Source organism: Akebia trifoliata, unplaced genomic scaffold (assembly GCF_017979445.1).
Source record: "Akebia trifoliata isolate Shusen 1 unplaced genomic scaffold, ASM1797944v1 Contig00686, whole genome shotgun sequence".
In the NCBI taxonomy this organism is placed as follows: domain Eukaryota; kingdom Viridiplantae; phylum Streptophyta; class Magnoliopsida; order Ranunculales; family Lardizabalaceae; genus Akebia; species Akebia trifoliata.
In genome coordinates this window covers 59516-80182 of record NW_028237143.1, presented here as the reverse complement: position 1 = coordinate 80182, position 20667 = coordinate 59516, and the positions used below count along the sequence as shown (strand labels likewise).

Genomic DNA, 20667 nt, shown 5'->3' with positions numbered 1-20667 from the left:
GACATCTATTTTTTGCTCTTCGGGTAAAAGTAATGATCTTAGATCAATCCTTCAATACTTGATTTATATCCTTCCATGACCTGATCATCTACAATTATATTTAAACATAGATCTATAAAATGATCATGAGATACATGATTTTGTTTTTATGGAGCATTTCTTCAATTAGGCAACCGACTCCTTTCAATTCATCATGCATTGAATCTAATATTGCTCATTTGACAGCATGATTTTCATCAAACTGTGATTTCTATCTAAGGATGAGAGGCTGGTGAACAACTCAAAAGTCAAGGGGTTGGGTATGCATTAATAGGGTAAGCCGGTCCATAGTGGTTTGGGCTATTTGGATGTAAAGTTAAGAGTGGGTTGTGTTGGCATGGGGCAATGGGCTTTTATGTTGCCTAAGAATGAGGCCTAAAGACATGGAGGGGAAATTAAGTCTCCCTCAATCACATTGTACGCTACTCTTCCCTATCATCGTCACCTTTTTTTTGTTTTTTAAAGATTTTCCATGCAATATTCTGTGTAATACTTGTTGCACCGAGAAGATCTTCAATCATTTTCTACCATAAACTGAAGTTGCCCCTTCCGTCAAATTTCTCTACTTTGAATTTGCTTGGGATCTTTGATGCCACTGTATTGAATCCCAATTTTATGGCGCACCCCTCCTCTCCACCCACACACATTTGTTTTCTAACAATCTTCTTAAATGATTTTCCATGAACAAATTTTTTTTCTTGAGTAAATTCCTTATAGCCAAAAGTATAACAAACCTTCAAGAAAATAGAACACAACCATCAAAATCTTTTCCTCATACGGATCTAGCTGCATTAATATCAATCTACATAAGTTTGAGAAACGATGACAACAATTGAAAAACAAAACACAATCAAAAAAGAAAAGAAAAGAGAACATGATACAGAATTATGTGTTTCGGCAATATTGCCTATGTCCATAGGAGATGATGAGAACCTTACCCTAAGTTTCATGAGAATTAGGATCTCTCCAAAACTGTGAAAAGAAAAAAGTAAAAATGAAAAACATCATACACAATCTAAACAAGTTTGGCTATGAATTATATAAACACACACGCTATATTTGGTCATCCTCTTTGGGATTAAGGAGGTAAAAGAGTACAACCAATATAGTTGCAGGGGTGTTATCGTAAAAAGGATAAAAGAGTAAAACGAATAAAGTTGGAAAGATAGGATTGGAAAGGAAGCAAGTATTCTTGGAAAGCAAGGAGAGAAAAAGGAATAGAGTTGAAATTATTCGTCTAGATGCATACAAGATTGAATCTAAATCATTCTTTTCAGGGGGATAAACATTGGGGGAAGACAACTGTTGTATTTTATTTTTTATACTAGAGTTTGCTTGTGCCTATCAACATAGGCATCCTCTTTAGAGTTGTGAGGGACTAAAAGAGGAAATGCAAAAAAGTTGGATGGGTCGTAAAGGAAAGACAATAAAATTGAAGGGGCATTCTTGAAAAAGAGTAAAAAAATGAAAGATAGTAAAATTGAAAGGATGTTCTTAAAATAAATAAAAAAAGAGAGAAAGCCAATAAAATAAATTATCCTTGAGACTTACTGCTTATACTTAATTATTTAATTTATTATTTTAAATTAATTTATTTTAATTGACTAATCATAACAAATTAAATTTGAACCCCTTTTTATGTAAGGACAAAGAGAGTGGGATCGACCATTATGCTTTATTATATAGATTAGAAATTGCATTGTCTATGTCACGAACATCCTCTTTGGGGATTAAGGAGGTACAAGAGAGAATAAGATTGAAAGAGAATTCTTGAAAAGGGAGGGGGAGGGGGGAAGGGGAAGACAATGAAATTGAAGGTGTTCTTGGAAAAGTGGGATAAAGTTGAAGGAATTTCCTTAAAAAGGAGGGAGAAAAGGAAAGAATATAAATTTGGGGATACCGTTGGAAAAGGGGAAGAAGAGAATAGGCATCTAAGGTAAAAACAATCCTCAACATAAATTCTTTGTAAAATAACAAGATTGAGACAAACAAATAGGTTCCATCGTTGTATTTTATTATTATATTGATTAGAAGTTGACATGTACAAATGCATATATATCAAGGAGGCTTATTTGTAATTTAAAATATTAATTAAAGGATTTTGAAAATTACATTAATAACAGAGATATGTCTGTAATTTTAAAAATTAACCAATGTCATTATAAGGTCGTGAGTTGCAATATATTTAATTTCCGACTAAAATGATCGTAAATATATTAAATTTAAATATAAAGATGGGAACATTTTTGAGATTCAAATTTCAGAATTGTAAGACTTGTACTCCACTTTCTCTCATTATAATAGTAAAAACATGTAAAATCAAAATCATAACGGATCCCTAGAACAGGGACAATTAGAAGTCACCGTGCTATAACCATCATAACAACCAGTGGATGGAGTATTCACCACTCAATTTGTAGGGGTGTCTTCTCTTTGACTTCAGGCCTTTTTTTAATATCCCCGCGATAACGATGCACAAAAATTGGAGGGTGTTGATTTTGACTTTGGAGCACTGTCCATATGAACACATTCTGTATTTCTTTGACTCTCTTTCTTGCTGAAATAATTAAAATATCTTTCCTTATTCACTGATTTTATATTTTCTGAATAACCCATAAACATTATTCCGATAAACTTGAGTACTACTTGATAATGACAGGGATAATAGACCCCGATGTGGGGAATTATAATCCTGTACTCCCACGAGTTTTGTTAGCTATCAGACTCCAGGACTCCCTTGTGTGCCATGTGGCACAAATACTTCCATAATTAGAGTACTGGTATAGACTAGAGGATCATAGAGAAGGGAGACCTAAATTTGAAACTCTGCAAATTTAAAACATGAATGATTTAAACACACCTTTCAGATTTTAGTGAATAATTGAGATGCCCCTGTGTTTTGAAATTGATGACACATCACCTTATATTTCCCTCTACCGATAAAAAATGACTTAAATGCTTTCATCTTCAAATTTAATATCTAATAAAAAATTCTTGATTTTTTTTTTAAAAATCTGTCATTTTCTAACTAATCAATATGAAAAATGTTGAAATGACAAAAAATATTTATTGCGGTTCTCACAAATCTGATGTGGGATGTGCACATAATCATAGGTGTATTTTTTTACAATACAAGTAAAAACTATCTACGGTTATGCATGCATGTCCACGTTAGACTTGTAAGAATCACAGTCACTCAACTTCTTGTTACAAAAAATTTCCCTATTTTAAACTTTTCAAAAAGTTTTATCTTGTTCTTGTTGATTCAAGGATGAAATTGGAATATTGAGGTTGAACATAAGGGTAATTAAGTTATTTTTTATTAATCTCATATGAAACGGAGAGGGTAAGAGGAACATGTCATTCGTTCGAAAACAAGGGGAGGTATCTTAAATATATTCACTAAAATGCCGAAACGATATGTCTAAATCACCCACCCAAGCACCTGTTTTCTTGATTTGAGTCTTTTTTTATTGGCTCTTTTCAACGTTGAACACCACCCCTCGACAATGACTCTCCTGCTTTACCAAACTATCCCTCGCATGCCAGTTTGGACTGGAAAATAAAAAATAAAAAAAATTAAAAATCAAAACAGACAGAAAAATCACCCTCACTAACATTAATATGTTTCGTTATCAAACAGCCATACAAGTTTGAGATTCAGATAATGATCATTAATACGATCCCTTAATGATGTCAAATATAGGACTACTCTTTGTTCAAAGAAGGTGGTAGTCCACCATAACTAACAACACAAACACTTGTACTTTAATCAACCTTGATTGGCCATGATATTACCATTAATTCTAATTTTGATTCCAGTGTTTATCATTATTACATTATAGGAAGACTTTCTAGAAGTGCCAATCTATTTCTGTCTACGCAAACGCAAATTATCATATATTTCTTTGGTTTTTTTTTTCCTTGCTTTTGAAAAAGCGAAAAATGTCAAAGCTTTTTTTTTTTTAAGTTTGAAAGTTAAAAATTGAGCTCCTTTATTTCCACCTAACTTCTGTTTGGATTGTAGCTTATCTCTGCTGGATTACACCAATTGTTATACAGATCATGCTAAGCAGTGGTATGCCCTTGAACTAGTTAAAATTTGCCCTTAGGTGGGATGGGGCACAAAAATGTTGCAACCAAACGTGAACTATATCAAATAATAATAATAATAGAAATTCTATTGCCTCACCAACTTTTACTTGCAACACACCAAACCTTTTGAAATTAGGTAGTTATGGTTGTTTACATATATGGATTGGTGAGCTACAAGTAAATGTTGGTGTGTTAATAGCAGCTCTAGAAAATAATATGGATTTTTAGCAGCTCTCAAAAAATATTTTAGACATTCTGTATCAATTTGTATTATAACAATTTTTCTTCAACAAAAAATCAATGAATCAACTGCTATGGTTATCTCTTATTGATATATTCTTTTTAGTGTCTTATCTCTTAGTAATGTTTTTGTTATTTTCACTTACTCAGTCATGCGTTTCCATAATTTTATGGATCATGATTGATCTATATAGTTTTTATATTGATTTTAGGGTTATGTATGTTCTATAGTAATTACTAAGAAATATTCTCGCCTTACATGACGAGTGCATGTGGTCCATATCTCATCATCTCTTACCACTTGTTAACAATTTCCCGTTTAATTTTTGAAAAATTCTCGAATTTTTCATTTTTTTTCAATGAAGGTATTATTCTAAGGATATATTGAACTATTTTGAATAATTCTCACACTTTAAGTCAAATAAAAATAAAACGTGTTTTTTTTATGATTTTTTATAAAATTCAGTGAAAAAAAAATATTGCTGTAATTTGTTGTATGTTGTAAAATGTAAATTTGTAAGTTGTGACATATTACACAATTAGATTTTGAAGCATGATTGAAGCGGCCATGCTTCAAAATTTTGGAGGAATCCACTTTTTTATGTAACAAATGCTATTTTTTTATCTTTTAAAAAATTAATAACATGACCCTCTACATTTCTTTGAGGTTACACCTTAATCTTCCAAATGATGATTTGTCCCTTGACTTTCGTCTTCTTTTATAAATCAATAACAAACTTAATGAAAAAAAAAAAAAAGTATCAAAGTGAATTGTCTAAGTACTCCTCCCTCATGCCATTATCATTATACCTTCGTAAAAATTTGATCCTCTTCTTCCTATTGATCTAAAACACATCCAACGGTGCAAACCGGGACTATGGTAGTCGAATCCAATTCTTTCACAACCATGACCCCCTCCCCCAAATGAACAATAACGTCAATGCCCTCATTATCATCACCATCATTATTACCATCACCACCATTAAGCATATGTATTACAAAAAAAAATTAAATAGATTAAAGGAGTACCTTTTTTTAATGACGATTTGAAGGAGTACTTTGAAATTTGAATGCTTTTTAAACTTAAATAAATAAATAAACTACTTTGAATGCTTTTTTTTTTATTTTCTGACTTTAATGCTTACTTTTGCATGGTGTCAAGCTCTAGGGTTGAAGGAGGCTGTGCGAACGTTTTGGCAGAGCTTGGGCAAGGTAGAAGGGTCAACCAATCCTTATTATTCAAGCACGTGTAAAATGGTGTATTTATTTATTTAAGTTTAAAAGGCATTAAAATTTCAAAGTACACCTTTACTTGTCATTTAAAAAAAAAAAATTACTACTTTAATTTTGAGGGCTACTGTAGCCACACCAAATTCCTTTATGAGTCAAAGAATTACACATTTTTGTTGTGGCGTTAGTGAAAGTTGATCTGGCAATGGAAACTATCTTAATTTATTTAATTTCTTTTTAAGCAAATGAGACCTTTGCTAAAATACAAAGAACAAAAACCCTCTAAATGGAGATTCCTCCAAATTTTTTGGATCCAACATTAAATGATCAAAATACCTTTAAAATTCCATCGAAATTCCTCAAATAAGACAAAGGACAATCCTTGTGAAAATAAACTAAGGTTACCATATTTTGCTCTTAAAAAATTTGAAGTGAAGTGGATCCTTTGTAGCACAAGTTTCTTGTATCACCTTGTAGTAATGTTGGAACATTTGAAAAAGTGCCAACTCAACGATATAGCAAAATCCCAACCTTGAAAATTTTAGGGTTCACTAGCTGTTCATTTTTAAAGATGTAGTTCTCACCAAAAAATTAATAATAATAATAATTTTTTTTTTATTATATCTAAACCATGATCACAAGATGGCTAAGATGTTTTTTTTTTCCTACTATCTATCATCTGTCCAAACATTGCTTCAGGGTGATATAGGAAACTTGATCCATTAATTATGCTAGTCCACGCATAAATTAATCTAATCGTGCATTTAAAGTGGAATGGAAGGGAGAATGAAATAGCTTTTGATGAATAATTAAATTGAGGTTAATTTTTTATTATTTTGGTGCATGATTTTGAATTTTTAAATGAAAAATTGCATGCCCAATTACACCAATGTTAATAAAACATGTCTTGTTGTCATATGAGTAGCTACCATATATTTGTATATGCATCCAATTCTTTGGAACTGACTATGTTAAACAAGAATTAAATTATTCCATTATCGTGTTCTCTATTTTTTCACCATTTTTTTTATGTCATGCTCAAATAACAAATTCAAACTGAAATAGCACTATAAGGCCGGAGCCAAGCCATATGGATCCCTGGTCCCTCCCCCCGGGCACGTGTAACACCCTCGCGGGCGCCCCCCCCAGGAAATACTGCTCATACTAGATTATTTAAGTTTCTCATGATTGTTCCATGATTTGTGATTCGATTCATTTAAAATCTAATTGTGTCACAATTTATGCTACTTTATTTCCTTTGATTTGGTTATCAGATGGGTTCACTATCCCAAGTTCAAGGACTCGGACTCTTGATTTTAGGTGACACATGTCAATTTTATGGAGGGAACAAATTCATATCTTCACAATCATCATCACGATGCTTTATCATCCCTAGGTTTGGGGTCCAATGACCAAATCTTTGTTTTTCTTTTTTAATAACCAGGTATCCCTATAGGCAGGAGATCAAACTCGTACCTGGGCTTTGCCCAATCCATAGATCATGATCTTGTCAAAAGACTAGTCCCGGGACAAGTATAACGCCCACAGATCACACATATTGGGTAAGTGAGGGTGCACCCTTGCCAGTGGCCCTGAGCAATTATTGCTCATACTAGATATCAATCTCACAACCTACGGATTCTCACTACTTATCAATTTGAAATTGTGATTGAGTCAACCCCCCAGGTTCAATGACCAAATCTTGTTCATCCATTGGTTTAAGTTTTCTATTAATTCAAGTGCAGTTTTATCAATTTTTCAATCTCAATCAACATTCTTTTTTAGTCTTATTCTCGTGCATTTAAAGATTATCTTTAACATTCTCATTCTCTAACTGAGGTTATAATACACTAATGGCCAGCTCCAATAATTTTGATTGGATGTAGACAATGATGCTGTGTAAGTATCCCAAATCAATTTGGCTAAAGTGTATCCATGGTAATCAATCTAGACATCACCAGGTCGTCATCTTAACCACTAATTCAATGGCCAAATTACATGATTGGGACCACCCAATGGCGTCAAATACTGGTTTGTAGCCAGATTCTAACAATTGGCACTAGATGTGGATGTTCTAGATCCATGACCTTTTTTTTTTTTTTTCAAAATCTGCTAGTATTGGACTATTATGTACTGGGATGCATTGTAACAAGGTGTATAGTGATACACCATATCAAATTCACGAAGATAGTATAGAAATGGATTTGATTAGATTTTGGTTATCATTTCCAGATTTTGTTTCTCTTTAGAATAGGTGTAGATTAAGAGAGATTTTGGGTGGAATATATAGATTTTGTTTATATTTGTCCCAATTTTCTTAAATTTGATATGGTGTATGGGGATACACCTTGTTACAATACATATTATTATTATAAGAATTGTGATAATCTCACTCTCTTTTTATTTTACACTCCCTGCATAAATCCTTTGCTTCACGATACACAAGTAAAAAGGATTTATGATTGTTTAGACTATCAAGTCAGGATACAAAAAAAGGAGTCAGATTATCATTAGTCTTATTATTATCATAAGATCCAAAATGAGTGTTTATATTCTAGCTAGAAAGCCTTCACTCAATCAATACTCAGCTAACGTGTTATGAACATAGAGCCATAGATCTATTTTCTAAAGACACACAAATGCACATCTTTTATGAGGATTTGTATTTGTGTACCTTGAAAAAATAGATCTATGATTACATACCCATAACACATGAGCCGAGTATTGGCCGAGTGAAGACATACTGGTTAGAAAATCATTATTCATCCAAAATTATTTATAACTAAATTTTGCCACTCACTATTGCACACCTAACTACCAAAAGCAAGTATAGAAGGGGACAACCCAGTTTGGACTTTGGAAAATTAGTTGCCCGGAGAGCTTTAAAGTCTTCAAATAGCCATAATCAGATTGCGGTCAATATAGTCAGTCATATACTGTCTTTATACTTAATAATTTATAGTTTATGGCGGCCCTCATATTCAGTTTCAAAGATAGTATCCTGGTCAGCAGCCACACCATCCGAGAACCCTACCTACCTATCTCCTACAAACCTCTTTAAATACCTTAACACTAGAAACCTTGTAGCCAAGAGGGAGGAGAAGATAGACAAGTGTAAGGACAGAGAGTTGAATAAGTTTCATATATTAATTGGACAGCAATGGGTGAGGTGGTTGAAGAAGGTTCAATCCCAGTGACGCCAAGAACGGGGATGGTGGCGCCAACACCGCCCATCTCGGCTCCTCCCTCTCAGTACCACTCTCCATCCTTGAGTCGATCACCACTCCTCGAGTCGGTACCCCCATCTGCCCCAAAGACTCCAAAGACCCCCAGAACCTCCCTTACTCCACGCTTTATCACCCCTTTGGCTAGCCCAATGAGGAATATGATAAAAATGACGAAACTCGATCCCCATGATGCTTGGCTCCCTATCACAGAGTCAAGAAGTGGCAACGCCTACTACGCTGCCTTCCATACTCTATGTTCCGGAATTGGGATTCAAGCTCTTGTACTCCCGGTCGCGTTCACCATCCTTGGATGGTAAGCTAGAAATAATCCTCTTAGTGCAATTGTGCATGATCAACTCTCAAAGATTTTAATTTTCGATTATCAGAACTAGATCATAAAAATTGATTTCTATAATTTAGTATCTTATTTGGCTACACTTTCCTATAAATTATTCAAAAATATCTGTTGGCTGACCATATTTCTATAGCTTTTCGTACAAATTAAATACTACATACAATAAAAGCATTAAGCCTCATTTCTTTATGTTGATTATAATATAGGAAAGAATCAGATTCTAGGATCCGATCCGAACCAACCACCACAGATTTTCATGAGTCCCTTACACTCCATTCATTCGGGTGCCTCTTGAAAGTTGTAACTCATTTTTTTTTGGATGACAGGACTTGGGGAATTCTCTGTCTGACCTCGGTATTCATGTGGCAACTCTACACCCTTTGGGTACTGGTTCATCTCCACGAATCCGCAGATGGGAATCGTTACAGCAGATATCTCCAGCTTTTCAATGCAACTTTTGGTATGTTTTTGGTCATTCTTATTTCCATCCATTTAAAGATTGTTCCTCTAATCAAAATGATAAAGTTTGGTGGAGAATAATTTCCAAAATCCAATAAAATTGGACAAAACTGGGAAAATTTTGTTAGTTATGGATATATATAATCAACTTGAAAAAAAAAATCAGAGAATTTTGTCACTCTGCCCCTAACTAAGCAAACAAAATTTTCTACTAATAAAGTTAACCCTGTAGCCAAACACACCGATAGATATCAAGGTAGTCTAGCTTTTGAAGTTGGGTATTTTCCAATAATTCCCCTAAGAAATAAAGTGGGAACACTTGGGTCAAGAATAGGACCCAAAGAAAATTTTGGTGGTTGGACACAAAATAGTCCATACTAGAATAATCAACAAGCCTTAAATATTTATTAGGCCCATCTTAGTCAGCTAAGGATTTGACCAACCACAATTTCTTGTATGCTGTAGCATATTTCCTTTCTTATCAAGTTAACTGGACTATATTACCACCTTTCACACTTAGGTGGAAGACCTTAACATGCAGCTGGACCAAATTGGTCCGACAAGCTTGATAGTGGACCCTTTTGTATAATTTTTTATTTTTTATTTTTTTCATATTTCGAAAAGTACATATATTGATGATAAAATCAAAATGGCTCAGGTTCAAAGCTTGGGAACTTGCTAGCCACATTTCCAATCATGTACCTATCAGGCGGTACGTGCGTGGCACTAGTCATCATTGGTGGTTCAACCATGAAGGTTTTCTATCAGCTTGTATGCGGGCCCACATGCGATAATGTTAAGCCGCTCACAGTTGCAGAATGGTACCTTGTATTTACGTTCATGGCCATCATTCTTTCTCAACTCCCTAACTTGAACTCCATAGCTGGTGTGTCACTTATTGGGGCCCTCACAGCCGTTGGATATTGTACATTGATGTGGGTGATATCTGTAACGGGTGGTAGGATCGAAGGTGTATCTTATAACCCAGCTGTATTTAAGAATGATTTTGAACGGGTTTTCAGTACCTTCAATGCAGTTGGGATTGTTGCTTTTGCTTTCAGAGGCCACAATCTAATTCTTGAGATTCAGGTAATTTTCTCATTTTAATTTTTTAAATTAAATTTATTGATCAACAAAAAAAATAAAAATAAAAATCATTAAAATTAGAGTGCTGACATTATTGACGGACATTTAATTTGGTGGATGGACCTGACCCACGTTGACGTGGAAGCACATTATTTTTTTTTTATAAAAAATTTCTCTCTTGCCCATTCTCTATCCACATATTTATTTTTTTAGATTTCAAATCTGAAAAGGATCGATGTGCCCACATTGATTATCACATTGACAATCCAATAACACAAATATCTAGATTTCATGAAAATATTTATATTAAAAAAAAATAAAAAATAATAACTGTGTTTTTTTTTAGTTCATATAATTGTATCCTCTACAATTCTATTTCATCGGATCATGATTTTGAATGTCACAAGGTGATTATATTTGAAAATTTCTTCTTTTTTTTTTTCACTATAGATATAAGAGAGAAAATTTTATTTTTTTATTTTTTTATTTTTTATTTTTTTAATAAGTTATGTGCTTCTACATCAGCATGTGTCAAGTCCTTCCTCTAAAAGTCCGTCATATTATCAACACTCTTTAAATATAGTCAAAGAAATGACAAATCACTGGTTGGAAAATCTCAACCATCAGATCTGGTAGGTAGAAGATATGATTCTGGTGAGTCAAATATAAGAGGCCTCCCAACTGTCCATTTTGAAGTCAAAGAAAGTGTGAATGAGCTATCCTTCCACATTTCGTTGCTACGGCACATCAAAAGTCATTATTATTATATATATATTTTAAGTAAATCGAATAAGAACATTGACTAGTCAACTATTGACTTGTCAAGTTGTCTAATTCTGATGTATGAGATAGATGTTGGGTATTTGATGGTCTACAATCACAACCATCAATGAAAATCAATTGCTGAATTTATATGTAACATACATTCTGACTATTATTGTGACAGTTATTACCGTTAGTTATATAACAGAGATGGGTATTTTGTTGCAGGCCACAATGCCATCCAGTGAAAAACATCCATCGCGCGTGCCAATGTGGAGAGGAGTGAAGTGTGCTTATGCACTTGTTGCTATGTGCTTATTTCCCCTTGCAATAGCCGGCTACTGGGCCTATGGACACTTGGTAAGCCTTAAAACCCAATAAATAAATAAAATTTATTACTTAGTTTAATTAGGTACATGTGTGTCAAGTTCAACATACCATAACTAAATGGAAGAACAGAACTCAGATTCCAACTAAAACAAATTTGAAAAGATTTTTTTTGATTCTCAAATAATGAGATCGGCAACGAGGTTTGATTGAGGAAATAGGTGGGAGGAGTACTTTTAAGCATACAATTCTAGGTAAATTGAAATTAAATTATTTTTGAATTAAAATTTGGTGCTCTAATGACAGATACCAGAGAACGGCGGGATGCTAACAGCCTTGTACCAATTCCATGGGCGAGACACTTCAAGATTTCTTTTGGGACTAACAAGTCTCCTAATCGTGATTAACGCAGTAAGCTCATTTCAAATCTATGGGATGCCTATCTTCGACCACATGGAGCACAGATACACTATGAGATTCCATAAGGCATGCCCATGGTGGGTTCGAGTCATATCTCGGATCATATTTGGATTTATATCTTACTTCTTTGCGGTGGCTTTCCCATTCTTGGGAAGCTTGGCTGGTTTGATAGGAGGGATCGCGCTACCCATTACCTTGGCTTATCCATGTTTCATGTGGATTGCTATTAAGAAACCTAAGAAGCAAAGCATGATGTGGTATCTCAATTGGGGACTAGGAATCTTCGGCATGGTGCTCAGCTGTTTACTGGTCGCCGCGGGAGTGTGGGTTATGATCGATACTGGTATTAAAGTGAGCTTCTTCAAGCCTCACTAAGTGCCAGAAGTGAAGGCCAAAAGAAAAGAGGATTAATTACATAAAATGATTATAGTTTGATTTTGTGTGTTTTAATAGTATCAAATTCAAGATGAAGAGATTATGTGTACATTATTCTGGGTTCAATTAACTAATGAAGTCATTGTACTTCAAGGTTTTATATTTCCACGTGGGCGTTTTGTCTGTCTCGACTATTACAGATATCAGGGATATAACTTTGAACATAACAAATTTTAGCACTTCAACTTTAGGCTCCCACACATTTTTAAAATACTAAAAAATTCTGAAAAATTATGAATGCTTTACAAGGTGGATTCCTATTGAGAAAAAGAGAAACAATCAAACTAAGAAACGAATTGAAACAAAACACAAAATCACGCATAGAAACATAGAATTTTACGTGATTCCCTCATGATTGAGGTACGTCCACAGATCACACCAATTCCACTATGAAGGGAAAACTTGCAGTTATTATAAATACCCCATGAAATCTAATTAGGGTTTTATATAATAATAGTGAAATTATGAAAATACCCTTGATTTACAATACCTCCTTGTTGACCAGTATTGTCAGGCTATATGTGAATATTTTGATATTTTTCTTGACTACATATTTATCAAGATGACTTAGACAATATGGACATCATTGAATGATTTGGCCGAAGAGAGATTTAATTATCTGATGATGTATGATTGCATGTGACTCTGCACTTTGTATTGATAGTCACCAAAGTGGCAATTTGAATGATTGGCAGATGAAATAAGCTAATGACTCATCACGACTAATTGTTTACATGAAATACATTAATTGAAAAAAGAAAAATATATGAATTACAGCTAACAGTTCCATAAGCATAATTAGCCTTATAATATTTAACTTAACATGGATACTATACAGAAATTTTTTTTCTTTTAATGAAGCATCCATAAAAAGTGAAAAGTAGAATAAGTATTAAACTCAAAGTGTCATTTGTCCCTCCTACTGGTGTAACATCGAATGGTTATGAATTCATACACACTTCTTTCGATGAGGTTGTCAAACACCAAAATCTCTCTTCCAATTGCATAGGATCATCAACTAAAAATCCCCAAATGCTAAAGGGTGAAAATTAACATCATCGCTAAATATTGGGGCCAAAACCATGAATAGTATGGCATTCTATACATTTCGTTTTGAGTATACATCCCTTCCAATATTTTTTTTCTTTCTACCTCAATCCATGCCACTTTTTATTTTCCTCTCGCCCTTCATTTGCTTCATTCTGTATGTCCAAACCATCTCAATTGACCCTCCTTTATTTCATATAGCATTGGGGCTTTTCCTAGATTTCTTAAAATTGAATTATTGTTTATTTTTGGGTTCCATGGTATCGTCAACAATCTAGATTGAAACTTTATGTGATTATACCAACCTCATTTCTGATATGTTCATCGCCTTTTGTATGATGCCTTTAGCCATATCCAATACTCAGGACTTTTTCTATTATATTTTCTCTTGTAAACATTGCTATGTTAAGTCATTCTCATTGTATCGACCCACTCTCCACACTATATCTTTCAAAATCCCTACAAAATCAATGTTATTTTCTTTGAATAGCCCTTTACCCACACAAGTCTAACTTACTGAGAAAATCATTATCTAGTCTTTTTCCAACTAGTTTTTTGTTGAAATGCATAATTTGCAGAGAGAATGCCCTAGCAAACCTGACGTTTCTATACTTGTTTCTATTTTGTAGATGAAGGTGTTCCACTTTCCTCTCCTAGACCATGTTAGGGTAATCTCCAATCTCTTGAAAGAGTAAAATCATCTAGCTATCAATAAAAATGTAGTTGAACCTGAATCTCAAGCCATACTTTATGCCTTTGTAAAGTTGCATGACTTCAAGTTCTTTTAAGCAGATTTAATCCCTGCTCTCATGCTAGCATACTCCAGACGGTCCTCTTGGGGAAAGTTTGAGCAGGTCATATGTCACAGCTCATTAATATTAATGACTAACAAATTATCTGCTTAAAGCTGAAGAAAGTAACAAGCACCAGAGACGATCAATACTGAGAGATATGACACGACAAAATTGATACTAACTTTACATGAGACCAGGATCATGAACTACAGCTTATTGCTATAAATTTACTACAGAAAGAAACTAATCATGCTAATGGAGCTTGTATGCTGTAATCAAATCTACGGTGTTGAAATAACAATCTTAAATTAATCTGTGAGACTAGGCGGGAGAAGAAGGATAAGGCAAATGGACAAGATGGACAAACCAATATCAAGATCCCATCCGAGATCTGAATTACAGATTATCAAGGAAACTATACAAAATTGCATTCAAATGTTTTTTTCCCCCATAAGCACTTAATCAAGTGTTGGCATAGTAAGACAACTCGAGCTTGGTATTTCCTGGAATCAGAAATTTATGACCTGAAGCAATGCGCAATTGAGCCGAAGACTCAATCCTAATAATTTATCAAGTGGTGCTAAATTCTTGCAAAACAACTAAGTGGTTGCTTCGAAGAATGAATATCCATACCACACCCTTGGTGCCAGTCCAAATGCATAATGTTGTTTCTTCAAAAATGTACACCTACAACATAAAATTTATAGCAGAAACCATTTGGAGTATCTCTACTATGTGGCTTACTTTTTTTCTAATTAACCAATTTCTGTTTATTTCATTTTAGTGTAATTAACGCATTTGTGCTTAATAATTAAAAAGTAATAAGTAGGGGTTGTAAACAAGAATACTAGAACATAAGTAAAATTGACCAGTCAAGCCCTGATACAAGGAAAAATAAGTTTATTATCAACCCAAGGGAAGCCTCAACAAAGCATGAAAGAAGAGATGGTTGTTTAGGCCCAACCCCAAATAATTATTCCAAGGACCATCAAAAAACAATTAAAAATAAATAAATTGAGTACACCTCAATGACCAATCATTTTGCTCTGTACAAGACCAATAGGTTATGGATTCATTGGGTTGAGTGTGGAGGCTGCAAATAAATTTACATTTAAAAAATAAAAAAATAACGATTACCACCAAAAGTTAGAAGATAAACAAAGGTAGTAACAGAGTATCTTACAAAGGAATGTGTGACAGGTTAAATAAAACAGCTGAGCTGATACAGTTCCAATCAAATTCTTACAACTGTCACATTCACGTTTGAAAACAAGCACAATTCAGTAAAATGGAAGAGATGGAGCTTTAGTCTGGAATTGGATCGACCCTCAATAGAAATTTTGGTTTTTGGGTTGGACTTAGGTCCTTTATTCATTAACCAGCTTAGAGTTGGTCCAATTAGTTCTAAGCATGAAAATTACCAAATAGAGTGGCAAACATGTGTATGAACTATGAAACATATTGAAAAAAATTGAAATTAGGGACTATTGAAGGGTGCCTTGGCAAAACGTCAACCTCATGTTGCTGGAAACAGGTATGGTCACAGTCCAGTCCCAAGTGTCTGGCCACTACCCAGGCCTGTTCCTAACATTTTTCTGTTATACAATAACAGTTTTGAAAGAACTAGCATTCATAGCATGGTTTTTAAACTCGTCCGAGACCGAGACGTATCGCCCGAGTTAACTCGGTATCAGAGTTGAATGAGACCAACTCACAAAGTCATTTTTTGACCGAGTTTTACATCTCACAGTTCAATTTTTTGAGTTATCTCACGAGACGTCTCAAACGTATCGAAAAACTCGTCCGAGATGACTCGGTATCGGAGCTGAACGAGACGAGATGCGATAGCGAGTTTAAAAACCATGATTCATAGTGCATTCCATAGCAACAAGTGACCAATCCACCTTTCTAACATAAATAAATAATTCAAAACAATCTAACATATTTCTCCATATCTAAAACACACACTACACAAACACTAAAAATCCTAGATATGTTTCTACATAATCAAACATGACCCTCACAAATGGTGAAAATCCTATAACTGAATTAAGAACACAACAGGTCGAACTAGAATCCTAGCCCAAGACGCTGCTGTGGCAGCTCCGCTAGGTCATATGGATAACACGAATGCCTGAGAATACAAACTTGAACAGGGGATTCATTGAGTTAACTTGAAAATTCTCCGAGTCATAATGGAAACCCAACTGAGTATCCGTTTTGGTTTTTATGTTAAACTAGCCACCGTTATTCTTGGGTCTCTGTTCTTGGTTTTTATGTTGAATGCTTTAGAGAGATTACTAGTTCTAAAGAGTAAGAGAGAGGGGAATTGTGATGTAAATAAGAAAGAAGAACATTATTTAAGGGTATTTGCAGAAGAGTGATAGATACTGAATTTTTGCAATCCAAAATTGAAGAGAACTCAAATTTTTCACAAATTGAATTTTTGCCGTATTCCAAATTATTAACAAGGTTTTGGACATGTGCAATCCCTTCCAATCCCATGCACCAAGTAATTTTTGGGATAAATTCATGAGGGTCACCCTTAAGATGTGATTCAAACTCAAGATCTCCACTTCCTTCAATGTGGTATTGGCCATTTACCAATTAACATAGATGCACTAATGGATTTAACAATTAAGAGTCCCCGCATCCTTATTACCTCTTAGGAAAATATATAAATAATTCTGTTGTTTTAATTTTTGAAATGAATAACTACTCATCATATAAACTAGATAAACAAAAAATTTACCGCAATTATAGTAGGGGTGTCAATGGGTCGAGTCCAATTTGGTTACTTAGGAACTTAAAATCATAATCATTATATTTCTTTCGGTTCTGATATTTGTTTGTTCTGGTCGAGTTAAAAAATAAATGGAATCAAAATCGGAATTAGAACCACCAAAAAACACAAGTACCTGATTATCAAGAATCGAAGGAGAAAAAAGTATGTTAAATAATTATAAAACATTTTTTCTTTCAAAAAAATTAACATGTTATCTATAAAGTTATTAACTTGTTATTATACTAAATATATAATTTAACGATCTTTTCAAAAATAAATATTTATCTTATTTAAAAGTAATAATTTTTTTTTTTAGAAAAGACAACTTAGTCTAAGCTCCAATCAATAACTTGTATGATAAATAGAATTTTACATAACATACATTAAATTTAAAATAAAATAATACCTTAAATCATCTATATTATAAAAGAAGTGACAAAATAAATCGATTCCAAATACCCATGGGTAACCCATTGGATAGAACCTAACAATCCTGATTCTTATTAATTTGGTTCTATTTTAGATTCAGCTCTTTAATGCTTAATGCCCCCTATCGTTTTGTCATTTTAAAAACATAATTAGTAAAATCTTTAAAGCTTAATACCCTCATCCAGATTATTATTGAGATTGAGATTGAAATTCAAATTGTGAAGATCAACAATTCAAATATTTGATCTCTGACAGTTTAAATTTTAATCTTGATGATTCAGGTTGAAATGTCAAGGTCGACAATCTTAACAAGTTTGATATAGACAATTTGTTATATTGATCTTGATGATTCATGTTCAAACTTCGAGTTCAATGTTTTACAACCAAAAAAAAAAAATTCTTGATGATTGTTAAATGTGATCTCGGCAATTGAACAAGATGGTCTCAATAAGTTGAATTGTAACTATGTTTACCCAAAGCAAGAGTCAAATATACTGTTGTACATTTCTAACCTATAAATAACCCTAAACCACTTAAACCCAAGCTAAAAACGGGAAAGCCATGCAATTTCATAAATAGAAAATAGTCCTGATATTGTTTAAATTATCCAAAACTCCCCACTAAACTATGTAAATTAACACATTAATAATCAGTCGTAATCACAGTTACGACTGAGATTGGAGTGTTTGCCCAAGCTGTTACCCTTCATGATGACCAAGCAACGGATATTTCTATAGAATTTGGGCTTCACCAGCTTTCCCAGAACATATGCCCTCGAACGCACCACGAATGTCAGGTTCAATGGCACGGCCACGCTCTTGTAATCTTTGCTCCCACTAAGTGCTGATACCCCTCCGTACAATGGCACCTGTTTCCCTATCACCATTGCTCTTATACTACGCTCACTTTTCCTTGACTGGTAGAACTTCTCCATCTGCACCGTGGTAGATATGATTAGTGGTCAGGATCATTCCACGTGGACCCACTGATAGATATATAACTATGTGCCAAATTACATCGTTTTACATCAATGATTCCAATACTATCTTTCAGTTCACAAGGAAAATAGTACTGGAAGCACCCGCCCATCAGTTTGACCAGACTCAACACGACACATTTTGAGTAAGGTTTCTGTGAGTGGGACCCACCAAATAATACCCATCATCTATATGCAAAGAAGATGCCTTTTCCAGTTAATACGACGTTGATGTGGGCTCCCAATTCTTATTCGATTTATCAAAAATTTATTTCTGGGTTGGGATTTGGGAGTGTTGGACTTTTCTACTCTCTCTCCATCAAAATTCAAACGGACGGTTGGGATAATAGGCGAAACACAGATTTCCTAAAGACTAGTAAGATTAGCAAAACTTTTTTCTAGGGATACGATTTTCTTGGAAAATTAACCGTATGTGTTTCGTGGAGAGTGTTTCCTTAATTAAATAAGGCATTTCGAACAACTGAGAATATATATAAGGTACGCCGCAAGTAAAATACTAAATGAAGTTGCAGGTTTCACAGCAATACAGAGTGCCGGGACCACGATATTGGAACTCGCGAGACCATTTAATATAACAGCTGATTAGGCCGAGTGGATTTCAATCGGCCTCCCTCAACCATAGATTATGCGGACCCAAGGGCTATTCAAGGGTCAGATTGTACTGTACGAAAAAGAAAAAAAAAAAAAAAAAGCTATATACAGAGAAAAGCTCACTCACGTGTCCCGAAGCGACCTTGAGTTGGTAATAATAAAGTTCGAGAGGGGTAGAAGAAACATGAACGCCGAAGAAGGTGGCTGGATTTCGATATGTGATCTTGACCGTCGAGTTAATAGAAAGCATATCTGTTGGAACGCCAGTGTTGTCCATCCCAGCTTGAATATTAAAACTCTCGAATACAATATACTGCAACAAAAACACAGGAAGAGAATGTCTTACCTCGAGATACACAGAATCAAATTCTTACCGTGTCGACTCGGGAGATTCCAAAGTCAAAACCGATTTGCATTTCTAAAAGAAGTAAAGAACAGAGAAAATGGCACAAACCTTCATGGTGATTTTTGGTTTGTAAGACTTGCTTGCGCCCCATAGGATCAATGAGAATAGCGTAAAAAGAACCACAAAACAGAAAATGAAACATAACCCATAGAATCTCGCGAGATTTTTAGGATTCTTTGCATTGTCTTCGTAGTCATCGTCATCATCTTCTTCGAGCTCGTTGTGTATCTTTTTCCATGAAGTTACACTTCTAGGGTTCTTGAGCGAGGCTGAGAATCGAGAAGTAGACGATTCACGGGAGTGGTGAATCGGTGAGCAGTGATAATGGTGAGGCGATCCGAGCGGACTCGACCCGTACGACATCTTTTCCACATCGTGCTGCGATGGGCTCTGCACGTAGTAGATGGGTCGTCTAGGCGATCTTGGTGGAGACGAAGCGTCGAGACTCGTCACCTCCGAGTCCGATTTCGTATGCATTGTAACAGACGATTCGAACTGAGAGAGGATGGGCGGGTCTTGTTCAGTTGTTCCCCCCCTTCAAGTTTTCGAGCTCCAATAAACCCTTTTTTTTTTTTCCTTAGGTTCGTTTTGCTGTTTTACATTAAAGATTTATCCAGAAATAGAGGATATGGGTCATGGCTGACAGCGGATTTGGACACAGTTTCTAAAAAAGTTTGAAACTCGATTCCTGGTCTAAATAGGATAGTCCGTCTAAAATGCGCCTGTGTGCGTAATGTTCACGCGTCTGCTTCTCTCGTACTCATCATTTAGATAGATAAAAACATGTGGCGGTGATCACGGATACCTATCTCACGTGTTGGTCACGCCAGTTCTTAGTCCCGTTTGAGGTCTTTTGATTTCAAATCGAAAGTCTACTTTTTTTATCAATCTTACGTGAACATGCCACAAATTATTATTTTTTATAGCTGTTGGGTTTAAAATC

The 20667-nt window shown here is 34.5% G+C and overlaps 2 protein-coding genes across 2 annotated transcripts; one reads left to right on the top strand and one right to left on the bottom strand.

Annotated features, from left to right (window-relative positions):
• Positions 1-8649: 8649 nt before the first annotated feature.
• LOC147381168 (lysine histidine transporter-like 8) lies at positions 8650-12783 on the top strand. Its single transcript, XM_086430767.1, has 5 exons — positions 8650-9144; positions 9513-9646; positions 10304-10734; positions 11722-11853; positions 12127-12783. The coding sequence occupies exons 1-5, from the start codon at positions 8765-8767 to the stop codon at positions 12613-12615; spliced, it is 1566 nt and encodes a 521-aa protein (XP_086286893.1). The 5' UTR covers positions 8650-8764; the 3' UTR covers positions 12616-12783.
• Positions 12784-18275: 5492 nt separating this feature from the next.
• LOC147381167 (uncharacterized) lies at positions 18276-20440 on the bottom strand. The gene is made up of 3 exons (XM_086430754.1): positions 19773-20440; positions 19446-19631; positions 18276-18664 (listed from the first exon to the last, which is right to left on the bottom strand). The coding sequence occupies exons 1-3, from the start codon at positions 20199-20201 to the stop codon at positions 18380-18382; spliced, it is 900 nt and encodes a 299-aa protein (XP_086286880.1). The 5' UTR covers positions 20202-20440; the 3' UTR covers positions 18276-18379.
• Positions 20441-20667: the final 227 nt, after the last annotated feature.